Below are 16696 nucleotides of genomic sequence, written 5' to 3'. Positions count from 1 at the left end.
GAGACAACTACTTTCTCTTCTTTAAAGCCACCCATTTTGCGGTGGAGACAAAGACACTACCCAAATTAATGTCAGTTGTAGAATGGAAAATCAGTCACATATTCACACAATTGAATACTACACAGCAGTGAGAATAGATAACCCCAAAATAAAAAACATGGGTGACTCTACAAGAGCATATACTGTTTTCTTGGGTTTTAAATGAGAAATATAACACATACTCATTAGAAGACCTTTAAGCACTAGAAGAATATTTAAAATTCAATAAAAAGTCAATCCTTACCCTGCTCCCCAATGGCATTGTAACCAGTTTGGCTTATATCCTCTCTAGACCTTTCTGTATGTGATCGGCCCCTTGTATTTGTTCTGTCGTGAATGGTATGTTTATCCCCCTTCCCACTTTTTGTCACCTTTGGACATGATTCACTTATTTATTATGTTTTATTGATTTTTTTTTTTTTATTGATTGGTTTCTAAAAGGAGAGGGATCTTTGCTTTGTTCACAGATGGTCACCCAGAAAAAGTCCCGGGATATAACAGGCACTCAACAGAGATTTGTCGAACCGACTAATCTGTTTCCTAAGCCGACGCATAGGGCGTCAGCAGCGAGGACGCCCGGGGGAGCACTGCCCCCCCAGGAAATCATTTCCAGCTGATGGGAAAACCTCAATCCGAGCAGGATTCAGCACCAGCATCCTTTGGACAGCTCTGGAAGCCAACCCTCCAGGAACCGTTCCTTTAGAGACTCAGTTTCCCGCCGGAGCCACTTTGCTATCGCGCCCGCCGCTCAGAGGGCAGAAGCTACTTTCCAGTGCTGGCAAAGGAGGTGCACCGACAGGATGAGTGGCAGCTTCATCTACCAATGGGGTGAAGGCGTTGAGCCCGCGGCGCTCGGGGCGGTCAATCGGCAGGGCGTGGGCGGGACGGGCGGAAGCGGCTGTCTGAGCGGGCTCGGCCGGGAGTCTCAGCCGCAGGGTCGTGTCCGCGCAGCGGTTGAGCGGAGGGCGGTGCTGGCTGGCGGGCGGGGGCCGCGGAGGTAGGTGGCGGCGGGGGCCGGGGCGGCCGGGGGGCCGGGGCGGCCGGGGGGCCGGGGCGGCCGGGGGGCCGGGGCGGCCGGGGGGCCGGGGCGGCCGGGGGGCCGGGGCGGCCGGGCGGTGTCGAGCGGTCCGGGCGCCCGGCGGCCTCTCCCGGCCACGAGCCGAGCCCCGGGCTCCCGCGCTGGGTGGACGTTTGCTGGCGAGGTTTATGTCATCGGCTCGGCCGAGCGGAGCTGGCTGCTGTGGGGCAGGAACAGGCCGGCCGTGCCCCGCGGGGCGCCCGGTGCAGCGCCGGGTACACAGCAGGCGCTCAATAAATGCTGAAGGAATGAATGAATGAGGCCGTGCCCGCCGCGCCCAGCCGCTCAGCCCCCGCGTGAGAGCGGCCTGACCACCCTCACCTACAGAGCCACATACCCGGCGGGTCTGTAGTGGGCACCTGCTGTGTACCTGGCTCTGCGCTGGGCGCTGCTGGGGAATCGGCCTGAGCAGGACAGACTCCCTGCCCTGCGCGCCCCGCAGCCTGGAGGGGTGACGCCTTTCGACTTCATGTGGTTCCCCGTGGCGCAGAAGTCCCTGGGTGGCGCGGATGGTTAAACCCTCCCGAAAAATCAATGCTTCGAACCCACCCAGAGGCGCCTTCCCAAAGTTGACAGCTTTGAAAACCCCATGGAGCAGCTCTCCTCTCTCACCTGGGGTCGCTGTGAGTCGTAATCCACTTAAAGGCAACTAATCACAGCAAAGCAATGCCAGGGAAGGGAGTGGGGGAGCCCTCTCCGAGCCCCGATGTCTGAACTGAGACCTGAATGAAGTGATGGAAAAAGCCGTGAGAAAGACTGCCCTGGGGGCAGGGGGAGAGGAGGACAGAGGAGTAGCCGAGGTCCCTAGTAATAATGGTGGCTTTTTAGGGGTCCAGGACAAAGCCTGCTCCACTTGAGCCCACTGAGTCCTTTAAAGAGGCCCTAGGCAGGGTCCATGTACTTCAGCTCCTTCGTTTGTTCAGCCGACATTACTGAACATCTGTTCTGTGTCAGAACTTGGGGTGGGTGCAATGGATACAGCTTAGAGCCAGGTTGGCCAGACGAGGCCTCCTGAGGGGCCCCAGAGGCAGGAAACTGAAAGACAAGGAGACATCATGGAAATGCCTGTGAAGGGAGTGTTCTAGGCAGAGAGAACAGCTTGTGCAAAGGCCCTAAGGCAGGAAGGAGCTGGGTACACTCTCAGGTCAGAGAAGCCGGTGCGGGGTGAAATGAAGCAGGAGTGGATCACACAGTCTCAGGTTAGAGGTTGGACTTGATTTAAGGGCAGTGGGAAGCCGCTGGAGTGGCACTGTCTGATAGAACGTTCTGCAACAGTGGGAATGCCCTCCCTGCATTGCCTGATACAGCAGCCACTGCACTCCTTGGTCACGAGGCTCCTCAGCCACCACACTCCTCAGCCACCAGGCTGACCAGCCACTGGGCTGCTCAGCCACCGGGCTCCTCAGCCACCAGGCTCCTCAGCCACCACGCTTTTCAGCCACCAGGTTCCTCAGCCACCACACTCCTCAGCCATCACGTTCCTCAGCCACCAGTCTCCTCAGCCACCAGGTTCCTCAGCCACCACGCTCTTCAGCCACCAGTCTCCTCAGCCACCAGGTTCCTCAGCCACCACACTCCTCAGCCACCACACTCCTCAGCCACCAGTCTCCTCAGCCACCACGCTCCTCAGCCACCAGTTTCCTCAGCCACCACACTCCTCAGCCATCACGTTCCTCAGCCACCAGTCTCCTCAGCCACCAGGTTCCTCAGCCACCACACTCCTCAACCACCACACTCCTCAGCCACCATACTCCTCAGTCACCACACTCCTCAGCCACCACGCTCCTCAGTCACCACGCTCCTCAGCCACCACGCTCCTCAGCCACCGCGCTCCTCAGCCTCCAGGCTCCTCAGCCACTGTGCTCCTCAGCCGCCGCGTTCCTCAGCCGCCAGGCTCCTCAGCCGCCAGGCTCCTCAGCCGCCAGGCTCCTCAGCCACCGCGCTCCTCAGCCACCGCGCTCCTCAGCCACCAGGCTCCTCAGCCACCACGATCCTCAGCCACCGCGCTCCTCAGCCACCGCGTTCCTCAGCCGCCAGGCTCCTCAGCCACGAGCCTCCTGTGGCTGCTAAACACTTGAAATGTGGCTGATGTGACTAAGGTTCTGAATTTGTCATTTACTTTTAATGAAAGTAGACAGACCCCTGTGGCTGGTGGACAGGGCAGCCCTTTAGAATGTTCTGTAGTGGACAGTGATGTGCAGCAAGCCTGGGAGTACCAGAGTGAGGTACTGAGGATGTGTCTCAGGGTTCTCTGGGGAAACAGAACCAGTAACATCCGTGTATACACCCGCACCCAAACATATGTATACTTGCATGTGTGTATGTATACAGAACCCAAAACCAGTGGCTGCCAAGTCACCAGGCCTTCCCTCTAGGCGCCTCTAGTAGCCTCCTCCCACTCTTTCTCTCTCTCTGTATGTGTACGTGTGTGTGTGTGTGTATGTGTGTGATAGCCGGTGATGTAGGTATATAGCCAAGGCCTGGTGCTGTCAAGTTGATTCCAACTCATAATGATCCTATAGGACAGAGTAGAACTGCCACATAGAGTTTCCAAAGAGCAGCTGGTAGGTTCCAACCGCCGACCTTTTGGTTAGCAGCCAAGCTCTTAACCACTGTGCCACAAGGGCTCCTTATACATCCCCCTCATCAAGGATATGTATATATAGAGAGAGATTGATTGATTTAGAGATATTGGCTCCCACGATTTTGGGGGCTGGCAAGTCTAAAATCTGTAGGTCAGGCCGTGAGCTGGAAATGCCATCAGTCTCGTACCCCCAGGTCAGTAGGTCAAGCAGTGGGGGAAAGAGGAATTCTGGCAAGATACCTACAGTCAGAAGGCAGAGTCGGCCCTCAGGAAAGCTCCGTTTTTGCTCCTAAGTCACGCCCAGAAGGGTGATCTGCTTTACCTCAGGCCGTCTGACTAAATGTCGATCACATGGACATGCTTCCCAGTGGCATGTGGTCTAGTGTTTGACCAGGCAGCTGGGCAGAGCCCAGGTGACACGCAGCAGTCACCGTCCCAGGGTGACAGATGCGGTCACTAGGGCGGCCAGCCCAGCCTCCGCTGACGTGCTTTCCCCCGGCCTTCACAGTTGCTGGACTGAGGCATGAGCCCAAGGCGGCGTGACGGGACCCGGTAGTGCCTCACGGACCTGGAGTGTGCTGCCACCCATGGTTGGCGACCGCGGTGAGCGGAGCAGCCTGGGCCGCCACCATGATGAAGCTGTTAGTGGCCAAGGTGCTCTGCATGGGGGGGGTGTTCTTCTTCATGCTGCTTGGCTCCCTGCTCCCTGTGAGGATCATCGAGGCGGACTTCGAGAAGGCCCACCGCTCCAAGAAGGTCCTGTCGCTGTGTAACACCTTTGGAGGCGGGGTCTTCCTGGCCACCTGCTTCAACGCTTTGCTGCCCGCCGTGCGGGAAAAGGTGAGGGGCCCCTGGGTCGTGGGTCGTGGCGGCAGGCGTTGGCACGCTGAGCTCCATGGGGGCCTTGGCATGGAAGGGTGCTGAGCAGTAGAAACGAATTTGCTGTGACTTGAGTCGGTCACCTCACCTCTCTGGGCTTTACCTGGTGTCTCCTAGCGCTCCTGTGACGGAAATACCCTAAGTGGGTGACTTAGTGAATAGAAACTTATTTTCTCACAGAAGTCCCAATTCAGGTCACTGGCTCTAAGGAAAGCTTTCCCTCTCTGTGGGCTCAGGGGGGAGGTTCTTGTCTCTCTGCAGCTTCTGTTCCTTGGTTCCTTGGTGATCTCCAGGCAGGTGTATTTCCTCCTCCATTTGTGCTCCCTTCTCTGGCCTAGTCTGCTCTTTTTATATCTCAAAGGTGATGGGTTTAAAACACACCCTACACTGATATGGTCTCATTAAGGTAACAAAGGAACCCCGTTCCCAGATGTGACTGCATCTGCCAGTAGAGGGGTTAGAATTTACAACACATATTTTGGGGGAACAAATTCAGTCTGTAACACCTGGTGCAAGCGGTTCAGACCAGACCTGGCGTTCCCAGCTAGTGGGCTCATCACTTGTTACCTGATAGATGTCCAGACCAGACCCCCACCCTAGGCTACAAACACTTGTCCCTGGGTGGCTGCCGGGAGTGGCCTCCCTTCAAGGCCTGTAGTTGTCAGCTGTCAGTGCGTAACAAGTCCTATCAGAATAAGCATCTTAAAACACCACATTCTTTTTTTAATTTTTATTGTGCTTTAAGTGAAAGTTTACAAATCAAGTCAGACTCTCATACAAAAATTTATAAATACCTCGCCATATACTCCTAATTGCTCTCTGCCTAATGAGACAGCCCCCTCCTTCCCTCCTCTATGTCTGTTCGAGTCCATCCGGCCAGCTTCTGACCCTCCCTACCCTCTCATCTCCCCTTCAGACAGGAGCTGCCACCATAGTCTCCTGTGTCTACTTGATCCAAGAAGCTCAGTTTTCACCAGTATCATTGTCTATCCCATGGTCCAGTCCAATCCCTGCCTGAAGAGTTGGCTTTAGGAATGGTTCCTGTCTTGGGCTAACAGAAGGTCTGGGGAGTATGACCTCCAAGGTCATTCTAAAAACACCACATATTTGTTATCTCAAAGTTGTTTTTTTCTTTTTTTATGTATAACTGCCCATCCCCCTCCCCCAGCCCCTGGTAACCACTAATCCACTTCCTGTCTCTGTGCGTTTGCCTGTTCTAGGTGATTTCATGTAAGTGGGGCCACACGGTATTTCTCCTTTCATGCCCAGCTTCTTTCACTCAGCATGATGTTTTCAAGCTTCCTGTTCCCTGGCCCCAAAGGCCAAGAGTTAATTATTTGGAAAAAAAATTAAGTTCGATCCCCGCTCACACCATCCACCAGAATAAACTCCCACTGAGTCAGACGGTGTAAACCAGGGGGCCCTCCAGCTCCTGTAATTTCCCTCTGCTCTCCTCCCCACACTGTGTGGATTTAAACGGGGGCAGCACCCTGGGACGTCAGTAGGTCAGATGATTATGGGACTCAGAGTCTTCTGGGAGTCAGTAGAATCCCCTAACCCAGGGGCACTCACCAAGGCGTGATTCTGCCCCCAGGGGACATTTGTGGTTGTCACAACTAGGGGGGTGCTACTGGCATTGAGTGGGTGGAGGCCAAGGATGCTGCTCAGCACCCTACAGTGCACAGGACGCCCTACCCCAGGCAAGGATGCGGCCCCTGTGTCCACAGTGCTGAGGTCGGGAAACCCAGTACTGTAGTGATTATGTCAGACGTGGGGAAACGAGTCATTTCCTGGCATTGCCGTTTACTGAGTAACGGGGGGGCTTCACAGGGAAAGAGCCGATGTGACACCCACTGTCTCTTGAGTGCTCGGCCTGGCGGGAGACACCGCACAGTAATGACCAGCGCCATGAAGGACAAGAGTGCAGGTCTGGGGAGCACAAGACACAGGGATCTGTGGAAGTGGCCACTGAGCCAACATACTGACATAACGCAGGGCCCCAGGGCCAGAGGCAGCATCATGGGGCCAGGGTGAGTGAGCTCAGGGAGACGGCGGCTGCACAGGCTACCACCCATCTCCCCAAGCAGATGGGGCTACAACCTGTTGCCATTGAGTCGACTCGGACTCCTGGCGACCCCACGTGTGTCAGAGTAGAACTGGGCTCCACCGAGTTTTCACTGGTTGTAGTGTTATGGAAACAATTGCCAGGCCTTTCTTCCACAGCGTCGCTGGGTGGGTTTGAACTGCCAACCCTTGAGTTAACAGCCGAGTGCAAACCATTTCGCCACCCGGTGACATGATGGAGTTTTCAGGAATCAGTCTGAATGCTGCTTGGGGAATAGACCACGAGCGAGAGCTTAGAAAAGATTCATAATTAATTAGCCAACCTACTGAAGTCCTGGAGGCAGCAGTGGTTCAGGGGTGGAATTCTCACCTTCGCCCCGAGAGACCCGGGTTCAATTCCCAGCCAGTGTGCCTCATGCGCAGCCACCACCCATCTGTCCATGGAGGCTTGTGCGTTGTTCTGACGCTGAACAGGCTTCAGCGGTGCTTCCAGACTAAGATGGACTAGGAAGAAAGGCCTGGCGAGGGACTTCTAAAAATCAGCCGTTGAAAACTTACGGATTCCACCGGTCCAGTTCACAGCTGACCAGGGGGATGGCGTGGGACCAGGCAGCACTTTGTTCCGTTGTGTGTGGGGTCACCATGAGTCAAGGACTGACTCAACAGCGGCGTTCTAGGATGCTGCCCACATCAACCCACATGCTGAGTGGGGAGGAGAGAGGAGGGAAAGGCACAGCAGCTGGGGGGCCCCCTGGTTGACACCATCGGACCCAGCAGGAAATTATTCCGGTGTACGGTGTGAGCAGGGATGGAACTCAAGTTCCCGATACTTCAGGCTTTCTGTTACTGAAGAAGAAACGAGTGCTCCCACGACCTCGGTCCCTAACTGGTGGCATTTGCTCTCGCATCTCCCCTTCTCATCCACGCGGGAGCAGCCGTCTCTGAACACAGAGGCAGTCTAAATGTGGGGGCCGTTTTCAGAGCTGCTCTTTGGTGTGCGCTGTTACACCGGAAACGCGTCCCCATGTCGTTCCTTTGGCTTCACAAGCACGGCTTTTTGTGGCCGCCCGAAAGCCGTGATATTTCACCAATCCATGCGTCAGTTGTCACTGAAACATCCCGGATTTTGGGGCCTGTTCATTGTGTGTGGCTCTTTGCTTTGGCCACTGTAAATAGCACAGCAGGGACATCTTTGGGCACGAGGCTTGTCACTTCTTTTCAGTGATTTCCAGGAGTAGAGTTCGTGAGGCATCCTTCCAGCAAATGCGTGTTGTCGTTGGGTGCTGCTGGGTCCGCTCGGACTTGCGACGACCCCGTGTGACAGAGTGAGGAACAGGCCCATGGGATTTTCTTGGCTGTAACATTTACGGGAGCAGATCACCAGGTCTTTCTCCCGAGGAGCCGCTGGGCGGGTTCCAACCACCGACCTCTCAGTTAGCAGTCGAGCGCTTCACTGTTGCACCCCCAGGGCTCCTGAACAGATAGGTGCTGAGCACTCACTCAATACCGTGTAGTGCTGGGTGTACAGTGGTGATCAAAGCCAACGTGGTACCTGCGGTCACGGCACACGTTCGAGACCAGTGCCTCCCAGGGGACCTTCCTGTGAAGAGGGGCACGCCTGCGCCTGCGTCGTCCACCACAGAGCCCCTCGTCCCAAGTGGTTGAGTGTGTGTGGCTGGAGATCCGAATCTGGAATTCTGCTTCCGCTTTAGTTAATTTAAATTTGAATGGCCACCTGGGGTAGCGACTCCAGTAACCACAGAGGTTGTAGACAGCAGGTCTAGAGGGAGGGAGAAGGAAACCATAAAGTGTACACAGACACACCACACACCATACCACACCACACACACACATTAGGGTCTGCTGACACGAGGTGGGTCCTCCTCTAGGAAGGGGCCGTCCTGTGCCCTGTAGGTGCTGAGCAGCATCCCTGGCCTCTACCCACTCGATGCCATAGCACCCCCCAGTTGTGACACCCACAGCTGTTCCCAGTCATTGCCAGGTGCCCCCTGGGGGGCAGAATCGCCTCACCTCGGGTGAGAAGTCTGCCCCAGGTGAATAAGCTCAGAATCCGTGGGCATGGGACCCAGGCGTCAGTAGTGACCCAAAGCTCCTCTGGTGATTCGGTGGTCAGCCACGTTGAGAACCACAGCCTTGAGGCTGCCCCGGGGCGCAGGGGGCCTCCATCTTGAGAACCACCGTGTGTGTGTCTGTGTCTGTCTGTGTGTGTCTATGTGAGCGTAACTGCGTGTCTGCGTGTCAGTGTATCTGTGCATGTGTCTCTGTGTGCCTGTGTCTGTGTGTGTGTGTGTGCGCTGCTGTGTGCCTGTTTGTGTCGTTCTGTATGTGCCTCTGTATCTTTGTCTCTGTGTGTCTCTGTGCAGTGTCTCTGTGTCTTTGTGTCTCTGTGTGCTGTGCATGTATCTCTGTGTCTGTGTATGTCTCTGTGTACTGTCTGTGTGTATGTGTGCTGTCTCTGTGTGCTGTGTCTCTGTGTCTGTCCGTGTGTGTCTCTGTGTGCTGTGTCTCTGTGCTGTGTCTCTGTGTCTGTCCGTGTGTGTCTCTGTGTGCTGTGTGTGTGTGTCTGTCCGTGTGTCTGTCTCTGTGTGCTGTGTCTGTGTGTCTGTCCGTGTGTGTCTCTGTGTGCTGTGTCTGTGTGTCTGTCCGTGTGTCTGTCTCTGTGTGCTGTGTCTGTGTGTCTGTCCGTGTGTGTCTCTGTGTGCTGTGTCTGTGTGTCTGTCCGTGTGTCTGTCTCTGTGTGCTGTGTCTGTGTGTCTGTCCGTGTGTGTCTCTGTGTGCTGTGTCTGTGTGTCTGTCCGTGTGTCTGTCTCTGTGTGCTGTGTCTGTGTGTCTGTCCGTGTGTGTCTCTGTGTGCTGTGTCTGTGTGTCTGTCCGTGTGTCTGTCTCTGTGTGCTGTGTCTGTGTGTCTGTCCGTGTGTGTCTCTGTGTGCTGTGTCTGTGTGTCTGTCCGTGTGTGTCTCTGTGTGCTGTGTCTGTCCGTGTGTGTCTCTGTGTGCTGTGTCTGTGTGTGTCTCTGTGTGCTGTGTCTGTGTGCTGTGTCTGTGTCTGTCCGTGTGTCTGTCTCCGTGTGTGTTTGCAGGCTGTAGTGACTGCTGTGATGATGGGAAAGAGGGTGCCGTGAGCCCTGGGACACCTGGTTTGGGCAGAGTCTTTGTACATCACGTGTAAGCCGAGACCTGGAGGATGAGAGTAACCCATACATGATAAAGTGAAGAAGGAACGTTCCCGACGGTGTGTTCTCAGGCCCTGAGGCTGGAGCGAGCTTGGTGTGTGCAGACATGTCCACGAGGCGGGGGAAGATTGACCCGGGCCAGGAAGGAGCCCACCTTCCCACCCCGTGGACAGCGGCCCGAGCTGTGCCGTCCACTGCGGTAGCCGCTGTGCATGTGGGGCTATTCAAGTTCAAATCCATTCAAACCAAATGAAGTGAAGCAGCCCGTCCTCAGCCGCATTGCCACATTGCAAGTGCTCACTGGCCACAGGTGGCTTAATGGTTTCCATACCGGTCGGCAGAGATACAACATGTTGTCGTCATTCGGAAAGTTCCCTTAGTTGGCGCTGATCTAAGAGATCTGAGGGGGTGGCCGAATGTGGGACCCGTTCATCCAGGAGGTCAGAGCAGTGGGAGGAGCTCCAGACAGCCATTAACCAGTTGCTATAAGGCTGACCCTGACTCAGGGCAACCCCATATATGTCAGTAGAATTGTGCTTCACAGGGTTTTCAGTGGCTGATTTTTCAGAAGTAGATTGCCAGGCCTTTCTTCCGAGGCACCTCTGGGTGGACTCGAACCTCCAACCTTTCGGTTAGCAGGAAATGGAAATGCTTCCACCTTTTGCACCAACTAGGAACTCCCCACAGGGACAACAGGGCTGAATAAGCAGGAAGGGTGTTGGGTACACAGGGGACAGAAACAGAGGCATAGACCTGAGCCGTGGTGTACGGCCCCCAGTTCTAGGCCTGGAAGCCACGAACTATCTCCAGACCACACACAGTTTGTAAGCTCTCCAGTTGGTACAGGGGAGACACCCACTACTGTCCTTCAGGCCCTACTTCCACCCCAGCGCTGCGCACACAGGAGCCACTGTCCTGGACAGTCTGGGACCACCTGACACTCAGAACCCCTGAGCTTCGTCTTTGTTTTGGTTCCCTCGGGGCTGCCACAAGAGAGTACCATGAGCTAGGTGCCTTCAAACAACATCAGTTTACTCTCTTACGGTTCTGGAGGCCATAAGTTCGAGATCAAGGTGTCAGCAGGGCTGCACTCCCCACAAAGGCTGTATGGGAGGATCCTTCCTCGTCCCTTCCAGCTCCTGGTGGCCCCATCTCTGCCTCTGTCTTCACGTGGCCATCTGCCCCCTGTGTCTCTGTGTCTCGTCTTCTGTTCTGTCTCTTAGAAGGACACTCACCATTGGATTTAGGACCCACCATCATTCAGGAGCCCTGGGGTCCCAGTGGTTAAGAGGTTGGCTGCTAACCGAACCGAAAGGTTGGCAGTTCAAATCCACCAAGCACTCCTTGGAAACCCTGTGGGACAGTTCTACTCTGTCCTGTAGGGTCGCTACAAGTAGGAATTGACTGGACAGCAACGGGTTTGGTGTTTTTTAAAACCATCCAGAAGGAGCACCTTCACTTCCTGACCACTGCAAAGACCCCGATTCTGACCAAGGCCACATTCCAGCTTCCAGGCGGACGTAGGTTTTGGAGGCCACAGTTCAGCCCAGGACAGGATTGGAAACTCCTTTGGTTAACGTGGTCCGTGTAACACGAGACTTCCTGATCTCCTTCGTCGTTGGCTTTTTTGTCATCCATCAAACCTCTCACGTGAATTGAGTATTTCTCTCTCTCTCTCTTTCTTTGTTTTATTGTGGTACAAATATGCACAGTGAAACCTTTACCAATCCCACGATATCCGCATGTACAAGTCAGTGGCATTGATTCCATTCCTCAAGCTGTACGACCACTGTCGCTGTCCTTCTCCGGATTGTTCCGCCGCCATGGGCATAAGTTCTGCGCCCCTCAGCCGAACCTTTCCCCTCCCTCTTGCCCCGGCAACCACTGATCATCTTCGGTTTCTGTGTATTTGCTCGTTGTGTATGAGTGAGATCATACAGTGCTTGTCCCTTTGTGGCGGACTTCCTTCGCCCAGCCTGATGTTGTCAGGGATTGTCCCTGTCATGGCAGGCACCCGGACTTCATTTCTCTTTACAGCCGAGTGGTATTCCCTTGTGCGGATGGACCATGTTGTGCTTATCTGTCGTCCACTGATGGACTCTTGTGTCGTTTCCATCTTTTGGCCATTGTGAATAGTGCTGCTACGAATATGGGCATCCCAAACCTGCTGCCGTTGAGTCTATTCCTACTCATAGCAACCCTGTAGGACAGAGTAGAACTGCCCCGTACGGTTTCCAAGGAGCAGCTGGTGGATTCGAACTGCCAGCCTTTTGGTTAGCCATCGAGCTCTTAACCATTATGCCACCAGGGCTCCAAGCTGGGTAATATTCCGTTGGATGGATGGATGGATGTGAACTGGGTACTTGTGAGCTTTGCTAACTGAACCGTTCAAGTTTGACAAATCCTATTGTGGTCTTTGCCTCTGAACCTCTTTCCCACGTGTCACCTGCCCCAGCTCCAGAAGGTTCTGAGCCTGGGCCACATCAGCACCAACTACCCACTGGCCGAGACCATCATGATGCTGGGCTTCTTCATGACGGTCTTCCTGGAGCAGCTCATCCTGACCTTCCGCAAGGAGAAGCCATCTTTCATCGACCTGGAGACCTTCAACGCCGGCTCAGACGCAGGCAGTGACTCTGAGTACGAGAGCCCCTTCATGGGCAGTGGTCGGGGGCACGCGCTGTACGCCGAGCCCGCCCCCCATGCCCACAGCCACGGCCTGAGCGTCCAGGAGCTGTCCCGGTCCAGCCCACTGCGCCTGCTCAGCCTGGTCTTCGCACTCTCGGCCCACTCCATCTTCGAGGGCCTGGCGCTGGGCCTGCAGGAGGAAGGCGAGAAGGTAGTCAGCCTCTTCGTGGGCGTGGCCATCCACGAGACACTGGTGGCCGTGGCCCTGGGCATCAGCATGGCCCGGAGTGCCATGCCGCTGCGGGATGCCGCCAAGCTGGCAGTCACGGTGAGCGCCATGATCCCGGTGGGCATCGGCGCTGGCCTGGGCATCGAGAGTGCTCAGGGCGTGCCCAGCAGCGTGGCCTCGGTGCTGCTGCAGGGCCTGGCAGGCGGCACTTTTCTTTTTGTCACCTTCTTCGAGATCTTGGCCAAGGAGCTGGAGGAGAAGAGCGACCGGCTGCTCAAGGTGCTCTTCCTGGTGCTGGGCTATGCGGTCCTGGCCGTGATGGGTTTCCTCAACTGGTGAGCGTCCTCGGTCGCCACCACTGCTGCCGCCGCCGCCCAGTCGGACCCTAGGCCCTAGGCTGCCCTCCTCCCACGGGGTGGGCACACTCGGCCCAGGTGCCATCCCCTGCGCCCGGGGGGGCCCCCTGGACCAGGGGGCTCCTCAGACCCCTCATCCTGAGCCTCAGGGCACTGCTACTATGTTTAAAAATACTTCTCTCAAAAGTGTCAGCCCATCCTGTGTGACCACGTTAACAGGGGTGGGGGGTACTGGGAGGTGGGGGCTGGGGTGGGAGTCAAGGTAAGCGCTGGGGACTGCCCTCCTCATCCTCACACACCCCTGCCTGTGCACAAGGACCCCTAGCCATCCTGCCTGTGCCCAAGTCTGAGTGGCGCTGTGTCAGCTGCTGGACCCCCCGCCTGGGGGAGTCCCTGTTTTCTGCCCCCTGCTCACCCCCAGGCCTTGTCAGTCCTAAAGAACATTGGGGTGCTGTGGCGGGGTTCATCTGAGTTTCTGTCAGCTGCTGTGGGACTTCTGGGTGGTTTCCAGAAGGAGCCCCTCACCCACCCTGTAGGTCCATTCTGCAATCCCATAGGCCGACCTTATGCGTCCTGCCACCCCAGACTGTACCTGCAGGGCGCGGGGAGGGCCAGGGCCTCTCCCCCTGCTTATCTCCTGCTGCTACTCAGGAGCACCCCTCCTCCCTTCTGGTGGGGCCCCCCTGGAACGGGGAAGCTTCTCTTGATGTGGGACCAGGGCCAGAGGTCGGCCAGTCCCCGAGGACCACTAGGCTTGGGAGTGGCTGTCTAGTGTCATGGTTTTTCCCGAGAGATTGAGGCCCGGGCCCTTAGATGATGCCCGAGTGAGGCTGGAAGAGGCTTAGCTGTGGGTTCTGAGGCTCTGCACGCCCAGGTACCCCAGAGGGACGGGGCCCCACTGTGTGATCCCCACCAACTGTCCAACCAGTACAGACCTCAGACGCCTGCTCCAAAGGTACAAGATCGTGGGAGCCACGCAGGGGATGGCCAGACTGGGGGCCCTCTGCTCTGGCTGCCTCATGGCAACCACTCTAATTACCTGCCTGTTGTCGCGGTAACCCCGCTGGTGTCGAGGTAACCCTGCCTGGTGTCTGGGGAGCTGCTTCTCTTCAGACCTCCTGCTCTGCCTGCCTCGGAGCCACCCCCTCCACCCCTGGAGCAGGAAGGGGGCGGGCAGCAGGCTGGGCAGGTTTCCCCAGCCCCAAGGACCTGCTCATGCCTACCACTCCTGCTTCACCGACCCTCCTCAGCTGGAGGGTGGGAGGGCCCTTGCTCCCCTTTCTAGCATCCTGGGTTCCCTCCTGGCCCCCACACACCTTACCCACACCAGCGGGGCCAAGCAAAGTGGGACCCCATATGCTTCTCAACAAGCAGAGGCTCCCGTCCTCCCGGGTCGCTGTTGGTAGTTCCCGTCCTCCCGGCTCACTGTTGGGAGTTCCAGGACCAGACCCTGGCTCACCGCAACCCCACGTGTGTCACAGCAGACTTGAGCTCTGTGGGTTTTCAGTGGCTGGGTTTTTGGACGTTGATCACCAGGCCTTTCTTCCGCCGCTGAGTGGACTCAAACTTTCAACCTTTTGATTAGCAGCTGAGCGTGTTCACCGTTCGCGTCAGCTGGGGACTCCTTGAGGGTTCCTGTTGCCACTGAGTCGATTCCAACTCATAGTGACCCTGTAGGACACAGAAGAACAGCCCCATAGGGTTTCCAAGGCTGTAATATTTACGGAAGCCGACTGCTACGTCTTTCTCCTGTGGGGAGGCTGGTGGGTTTGAACTGCCGACCTTTCAGTTAGCAGCTGTGTACTTTAACTACGGTGCTACCAGGGCCCTTTTGGTGGCTCCGGGGCCAGCTAGGAATTGCTGCTCCTTGGGTGGGTGCTTTTCGGCCTGCCTGTTCCGCCCGCTCAGCCCTGTTAGGCACCAGAAGAAGAGACCTTTGAAACTTTGCGGCCTCCTTTGTTGTTCCTTCTGAGAGGTCGCGACTGCTTCCCTTCACTGCCTCCGTTGTAAATAAACTGGACTTCAAACCCAAACTTCCAGGGGCCCCCATATCTCTAGCCCCGTCACCATGAGAAGGATCAGGCTGGTTTCTGGAAACTTACATCTGAATCTTTGTCAAGGAACCCACCTCTGAACCCCACCCCTGTGCCTGAGAGTGACCTGTGGGTGTGGGAATGCCACTCGCACCCCAAACACCAAGCTTATGCCTCCGCCCTGCCACCCCTCCACTCTGCCCAAGTACCAGCAGCTTCCACCAGCCTGGCCTTTGCCCCGGCTGTGAGCGGGTCTCGGTGGGGCTACTGGGCTGCTACCCTGGGCGGTGTGGAGTCTGCACTGAGCTGCGGGGTGTGTGGTCCTGGGGCAGGGCCGGGGAGCATTCCCGTCCCTCTCCCTGTCCGGCAAGAACCCCACGTGGGGCAGAGGGCGTGGCGTCGGGGCCCAGCACACTCTGTTCCAGGGCTTCCCAGCCATTGCTGCAGCGGGGTCCCTGCCCCCACTTTCCTGATGGTTATCAGCTCCCCAGGATCACTAGCAGGCCTGCCCACCCCGCTATGGCCTGGCTGTCACACCAGAGCCAGAGCCTCTAGGCCAGCCTAGAGGTCCTGGTGGAACCCCGCCCTTCCCTGAGGCGGCTTCAAGGCCCGCCGGCCCAGCCAAGGCACCACCATGCTGAACTGGAGCCGTGGACTGTGGAGAACTCTGCAGCCAGGGTCTCTGAGCCGTGCCCCACCCCAATCCTCATGTCCCCAGTGTCCTTTCTGGCTCGGCGGTGTGGGCCTCCTCAGACACCCTGGCGTTCCTGCTGCCGAGCCCTAGCCCTGTCATGACTCCTGATTGTCATGACACCAGACTGCCATGTCCAGGGTCTACCTGGCCTCAGGTGTCCCCGCTGTCCTCCCCAGGGTCCCACAGGCCGCGTACACCTGCCTCCAGACCCCTTCTACCACGGACCCTGGGGCCATGCAAGGTTTGGGAGGAGATGGGCTGTCGCAGCAGGGAGACAGCCTGCCCCCCTCTGCCTTCACCTGCCCTCCGTCCCCCACCCCTCTTCTGCCAAGGTTGGAAGTGGAAAGTCCAGAGTCAGCCCGAGATCCCGCCTTCAGAGCCACCCAGGGACAGCACAGAGGTGGCCAGGCTTGGCGCAGGGGACTCTCGCTGCTTGGTCGGCATTTCTCACTGTAGCTGAGATGGGAACGTCTCTGTGGTGGGATGAAAAGAAGCGGAATCCTCGTTGTATCCAGGTGACCTCCAGAGAAGCAGAGTGCACCTCGAGCCCTGAATCTGCCGGCCCCAACACTGTACGTCACCAGCACCACTGGCATCACAGAGTGGACCTGAGTCAGCCTGGAAACTTCGGTCCACTGAGGCCCGGAGACGTTGCAGGGCTTCGAACAGGGTTTCTCTTTCCAGGGGCTGCTTTCCCTGACTCAGGGGTCCTCACCCAGGTGATTCTGCCCCCAGGGTACACTGGGCACTGTCTGGGGACATTTGTGGTTGTCACGACTGGGGGGGGTGCTACTGGCATCGAGTGGGTGGAGGCCAGGGGTGCTGCTCAACACCCTACAGTGCCCAGGACACCCCACCCCAGAGAAGGCTTCAGCCCCCATGTCGGCTTGGTCCCTGCTCACTGTACAGCAGAATAAAT

General features: G+C 56.9%; 1 protein-coding gene across 1 annotated transcript; it reads left to right on the top strand.

Moving 5' to 3' along the window:
- Positions 1–930: 930 nt before the first annotated feature.
- Positions 931–15083, top strand: SLC39A3 (solute carrier family 39 member 3). Its single transcript, XM_064280214.1, has 3 exons — positions 931–1036; positions 4210–4541; positions 12293–15083. The coding sequence occupies exons 2-3, from the start codon at positions 4332–4334 to the stop codon at positions 13031–13033; spliced, it is 951 nt and encodes a 316-aa protein (XP_064136284.1). The 5' UTR covers positions 931–1036; positions 4210–4331; the 3' UTR covers positions 13034–15083.
- Positions 15084–16696: the final 1613 nt, after the last annotated feature.

This window comes from Loxodonta africana, chromosome 3 (assembly GCF_030014295.1).
Source record: "Loxodonta africana isolate mLoxAfr1 chromosome 3, mLoxAfr1.hap2, whole genome shotgun sequence".
NCBI classification, from domain to species: Eukaryota; Metazoa; Chordata; class Mammalia; order Proboscidea; family Elephantidae; genus Loxodonta; species Loxodonta africana.
This window is presented reverse-complemented; position numbering and strand designations above follow the sequence as displayed.

Bases quoted from the DNA above. Each gene is read 5' to 3' on its own strand.
- SLC39A3 (XM_064280214.1), top strand. From the start codon at position 4,332: ATGATGAAGCTGTTAGTGGCCAAGGTGCTCTGCATGGGGGGGGTGTTC. The intron at 4,542-12,292 runs GTGAGGGGCCCC...CACCTGCCCCAG, and splicing joins TGCCCGCCGTGCGGGAAAAG to CTCCAGAAGGTTCTGAGCCT.